The sequence below is a fragment of the Chlamydotis macqueenii genome, chromosome 2, assembly GCF_036417535.1.
Source record: "Chlamydotis macqueenii isolate bChlMac1 chromosome 2, bChlMac1.mat, whole genome shotgun sequence".
Taxonomy (NCBI): Eukaryota; Metazoa; Chordata; class Aves; order Otidiformes; family Otididae; genus Chlamydotis; species Chlamydotis macqueenii.
In genome coordinates, this window is record NC_141557.1 from 63,531,921 (window position 1) to 63,537,500 (window position 5,580).

A 5,580-nucleotide genomic window follows, 5' to 3' on the forward strand; every position below is an offset into this window, starting at 1 on the left:
GTAATGGTTTTTGTTGTGTAAGAAAGATTGTCCTATTTTTCAGTCTCAACTGAGAAGACCTCACTGTCTGATTCGTTCTTCAGGGGCATAAAACTCCTTGTGCTGTTACCCAGCTACCCATAATATCCCTCAAGCAGTCCTGCTGGACGGAAGTCCATAGTGTCAACTCCACCATGCTTGTAATGCACAAAAATGAGGTAGTACACAAAACGTTTACTGTTCAAGTTTTGATTAAGCCCCAGTCTCCTCAGCATCCCCAGCCTAGCTTATGAGTGGAACCATTCCCTTTATTGACTCAGTGTAATTTAAACAACGCAATCAACATAAAATTATATTCAATTAATCAGAGTACATTGTGCTTTGGAGCAATTCGAGAAGATAATCAGCAAGAATTGGAAATAAATACAGAATATTTGTATGTTACTACTGCTCACGCTGCCCAAAAGTTATTATTTTGTTCCTGTGTTATTAGGCAGTCGACATCTTTCTCGTGGGTAATGTGTGAAAGAGACAGAACAGATTACAGTAAAATTAAACCTACACAATGTTCTCCTCCTTCTATTCTAGGCTTGTATTAATATCACACTCCTAAGATAAATGTATCAGAATTCTGTCGGGGGTGGTCACGCTTTTAAGTGGGCTTTGTAGAAAAGTTATATGAATCATTTCCATTTAAGAAATGGCAGGCCCCATATTTCCTAAGGATCTGACAGTTCTCTGCGGCTTTTCTGCTTAGTTAATCGAGATCTCTCATTGTCTGACCTTAAAACAAAACACGAAACTGCAACAGGGTTCTCCCCCTTATTCCTTAAGTCAAAGTACTATTTATAAAATAGTTTACATCTTTGTTCAGTTTCAAATTATAGACAAACCTCCCTAATACAAAATACTAAAAGTGCAATAGTATAAATTAAGAGTTTGCAACCACATTATACAAACATTACTTTTTTATTGTACAGCTTTGATAACATCGAGTATTTACTCACAACTCTTTATAATGTTGTGAATAATTTATGGTGCTAAGGTTTGTCTGTAACTTGTTTTCCAATCATTGAGCTAAAGTCCACACTACATTTCTTTTTCATTTAATAGAACAACTGTCCACATAGCAGCTACAAATACTTAAATAAAAAAAAGTTTGTTACTGACAGATACTTGCACATGAAAAGCATGCTATCTTTCCCAATAAAACTTCACAATTTTGCCTGCATTGAAATAAACCACTTATAGTAAACCAAAACTTGCTTTAAAAAAAAACAAACAAAAAAAAAAACAAAAAAAAAGAAGAAAAATCACATAGCCAGATGTATTTTGCAGTACAAAAGCTTCATTTAAGTTTGGGGCTAGTATATTGTCTGTTACCCGCATAATCTTAACATTATAAATACTACAGACAAGGATACTGTAATAATACACAGCATTGGGGTACTAAATCACTTATTTAAGATTAAGATTCCTAAAAACATAGTCCAAGTTGCTAACTAATTTGAACAAAACTAGCAAATAAGTGTGACAGAATGCTGTAATGAAGCCCCCCTTTCTCAGGCGATAGTAAGTTTTGTAAGAAGCAACGTGGACGTAGGCTAGCCTCTTTCTGTTTCTAATGAAGTTATCCCATGATTTGTTTGTTTGTTTTCTGTTAAATTAAAAGGTTTCAAAGTTCTCGGTAACAGTCAAACTCACTGTTGAAAGAAGTACCATGCAGATCTTGCAAGACAACTTTTCAGCAGCCACAAAGTTATGTATTTCTGCTATGGGTGAAACTTTAAAGGGAACCTATGCATTTAGGTCAGGAAACTAATGCTTAGTTTCAGAAGCTGTACATGGAACAGGACAAGTGTTGTGTCGAGTGGTGGTCCAACAGTTATTTGAAACGAACGCTTTTAATTTATGCCAATCTCTTTATTATCCTCAATAAATCTGGTGAATGGGCGACTGGCTCCCGTTTCAGAACTTGCTTTGTCCAGACCGACAATGGGAGGGCTGCTGCCTGTGCGAGCTTTGTCCATGCCACCGGTAAGGTTACTTAGAGGCGGGATGGCGCCTCCGCCTAGACTTACTGGGAGCTGGGGAATGCCTCCGTTCTGTATGACAGAAATCTCATTGTTCTTCATAGCAAGTCCGTTAGTGATAGCTGCAGCATACTGGTTCCAAAAATTGGGGTCAACGTTCATGGCCCGAGCTGCCAAATCCTTCTGGAACATCTCGGAGAACTTGAGCGCGTCGCCACCGAGCAGAGCCATGGGGTTTTCCACGGAGAGGCGGCGGCCGCGGCGCGCAGGGGCGTTATTCCACATGTGAGTTCCCATGTGAACCTGCGGAGCAAACGGGGACAAGAGGCACCCCCAAGTTAGCACATTCTGGTGAGGCGGCTGGCCTGAATTTCTGCTACTTGCAGCATTGCTTGCTTTCTTAAAAAATACCTTTTAATTCTCATTGAAAACAAATCAGTTCCAGTTAAGACACAGCTCTAAGGCCCAGTCAGCCTATACAAAGAAAACCCAGCTCCACAGTAATTTTCCAATGTGTATTTGTTTCTTCTCAGTGAAAACAAATGCAGCGCCACAAGAATAAAGAGCACATATCCTCTTAGGTTAGACAATTTCCCATGCAAACTGGAAGTCCTTATATGCTGAAGATTACCAAGTGCATTACTTTCACTAGGAGATGGACATTTTTTCTGCCCTTCCCCTTTATCTGTTTTCAGAATATTTTATCTCGTGTCAGAGGCATCAATTATTTCACTAAATAATTATTTTGCTAAATAATTCTTTAAAAAGACATTTTAAAATGTATTCCCCAGGCTATGTTCTGATGGTTAAACAGACTGTGGGAATAAGAGGTGTCAGTCCTGCAGTAACCCGCTGTAAATCAGTGGGAAGCAGCTTTCTAGTCTGCAATGGCTGCAAAGCAGAATAGCAAATGTAAGTTTGAGAGAGCCACATAAGGAGCTGAGCGAGCTCTGTTTCTGGTCTATAGTCAGATTATTTTGCACCACCGGTCCACATGAACTGCCAGAACGCATCCATCAGCTGACTGCATGTGCCATCACATCTGTCAGGCGAACTAAAACGCGCGTGCACGTGCACTCGGAACCAGTTTTAAAGTTTGCATCATTGCACAGTCACTTTTCAGTCTCTATCTTCAAAACAGTGGAAGCATAACAAACACCACCATACAGCAAGCATTTCCTCGAAGCTCCCTTCTCTCCTGCCTTTGGGACAACAGCCCTAAAACCTGCTAAATTCGAGTACAGTGCCTTAAACCCACCCCGAGCCTTTACAGTTTTATTTGGCCGCTTACCTTAAGATTCCCCTTTGTGGTAAAAGCTCTACCACAGATTGTGCAACCAAACGGTTTTTCACCGGTATGGGTGCGCTCGTGTATCTGCAGTGCACTTGCTGAGGAGAAGGTCTTCCCGCACGACTGACAGTTGTGCTGCTTGGGAGTCCGGCGAGGGGGGGGTGCCAGCATAGGGGTGATCCCCGGACTCATCACTGTCTGTGGTGCAGCAGGAACCTGGATTCCAGCTGGAAGCGAGGGGACCTCACCCAAAGAGATCGGCTTGCTGTGACCATTCACTTCCATTTTGATCATGGTAGGCGCTGTACTGGTGACCAGGCTAGGAGTACTTTGGCTGGGACCTAGAGTAAAGTTGGGTTCAAATAACTGAGAAGGCAGCTCTTTTAATTTGTGCGTCAGTAAGTGCTGTTTTAAATTACCCATAGTGGAACACCCACGATTGCAGACTGTACAAACAAATGGACGTTCTTTAGTATGGCTGCGGTAGTGAATTTCCAATGCACTCTTACAAGCAAAAGGCTTGCCACAGATATTACAAACAGTACTTTTAAACTTACCACGTTCTCTGTTCAGGAACAGCAGGCTAAAAGGAGCCTCCTCTTTGATGACCGGTCTTCCCGGGTTGGTGGATGTCAGATCTAATGCGCCTCCATTTTCAGTTGCAGGTGGCGGACTGTCTGGTTTTTCTGTCTTTAATTGTATTTCTTGTGGTTCTTCCTGGTTACTGAGACCTGGGGACTTTGATCTGAAACTTTCACTATTGCTATTTACAGGAGACAAAGCTTGCATGGAGGAAGAAGACTCTGACATTGCAGGGCTGCCTGCACTCTGGCTTTCAAGATCACCAACGGCCGATGAGGAGTCATTGCTCAAATGGTCACTTTCCCCTGATCCATTTTCTATGGATTTTAAACTGGTCAGCTGCTGACAGTTCATGACAGAATCAATCATTTTCATTTGATTCTCCAAAGCAGCAATACTGGAGATCACAGAAGGTGGCGAAGAAGGACACGACCCAGAGTAAGAGATAAGGGGTTTGGATGAGTCACTTGCCGTGTCCTTTAGCTCTGGGTCCTCTTCCATAGAATTGTCATCAATGTCATCGTCGAAGTTGCTCAGTGTGTCAACGTTCTTCTCATCGTAGGAAAGTTCGGAGTCCATGGCGTCCTGGAAGCCCTCTGGTAGCGGCGTGTTTGGAATTTGCCCGCCCATATGCATACGAATGTGCTGCTGAAGAACAACTGCATTTGTAAATTTCTTCTGACAAATGGGACACGAGTGCTGTACTCTAAGTGGTGGCTTCGCTCGATGAACTCCAAAATGTGTTTTTAGATTGCCTTTTGTAGTGAAGGCACGTCCACAAATTTTGCATTTAAATGGTCTTTCTCCTGTATGTGTTCTGTAATGCATCTTGAGAGCGCTCTGACAACTAAGCACACGGTGACAAATGACGCATTGATTTGGATCTGTCATCTTCTTATCAATGTTCTCCACCAGCTGTTGTAGCTTTGAGGTTTCTGATGTTTGCATAGAGTCTAGCAGACCACCGAATGGAAACTTTGCCTTAAACTGGTCGGACACTGCTGGAAGCACAGGGTTTGCGAGGCTTGTTGCAACGCTGCTGTCCGTAACAGCAGTAGGAATTGAAGACGTGGAAGCTGTGGAAACCTGCCCGCCTGCAGAAAGGTCCCCGAGTCGTGTGCTCGTGGGAGGCAGAGCGACAGGTTCTGCCTTGGTCAGAGACGAGCCGCTCTGAACAGGCTGCGGGGATTCCACAGAAGCTGGAACACCTGACTCAGAAGCGTTGAGGCTCGGGGACAGAGAAGTGCATTCGCTAGAGGCAGGAGAAGGCCTCTGGGGTGACCTGCTCATGGGAGTGATACTTGGAGAATCTCCGTAACTGTTCATGCCGGGTATAGTGGGGGGCAGCTGGAGCCCAATGGAAGTCGGGACAGTCGGTAAAACCGGCTTGCTGTCTAACCATGTTGTGACCGGCTTCTCGGGGGGCAGTGACATCCCATATGGGATTCCAGAGCAGGTGGGCACATTATCGAGGTATTCTGGAACAGGATAAGGGTTCATCTGAATATGAGGGTATTTCTCTTTATGCCTCTGAAAATGAACTTTCAGGTTGCCCTTTGTGGAAAAGCGATTTCCACATATGTTACATTTAAAAGGTCTTTCGCCTGTATGCGAGCGGAGGTGAATTTGTAAAGCGCTGTCACTTCCAAAGACCTTGGCACAAAATCGGCATTTATGTTTAAAAAAGGGATCCTC

The 5,580-nt window shown here is 43.4% G+C and overlaps 1 protein-coding gene across 2 annotated transcripts in view; it reads right to left on the reverse strand.

Annotated features, from left to right (window-relative positions):
- Positions 1 to 266: 266 nt before the first annotated feature.
- The window catches only part of SALL3 (spalt like transcription factor 3), a 21,212-nt gene continuing 15,898 nt past the window's right edge, over positions 267 to 5,580 (reverse strand). Inside the window, exons 2-4 of one of the 2 annotated variants that reach the window (XM_086743147.1) lie at positions 3,861 to 5,580; positions 3,304 to 3,644; positions 267 to 2,315 (exon numbers count right to left, since the gene is read on the reverse strand). The exon at positions 3,861 to 5,580 is cut by the window's right edge and continues 1,217 nt beyond it. In XM_086743147.1, the coding sequence (XP_086599273.1) occupies positions 1,884 to 2,315; positions 3,304 to 3,644; positions 3,861 to 5,580 (2,493 nt within the window). In that variant the 3' untranslated portion in view covers positions 267 to 1,883. The remainder of the gene's footprint in view (positions 2,316 to 3,303; positions 3,645 to 3,860) is intronic. The other variant, XM_086743149.1, reaches the window with a different exon arrangement.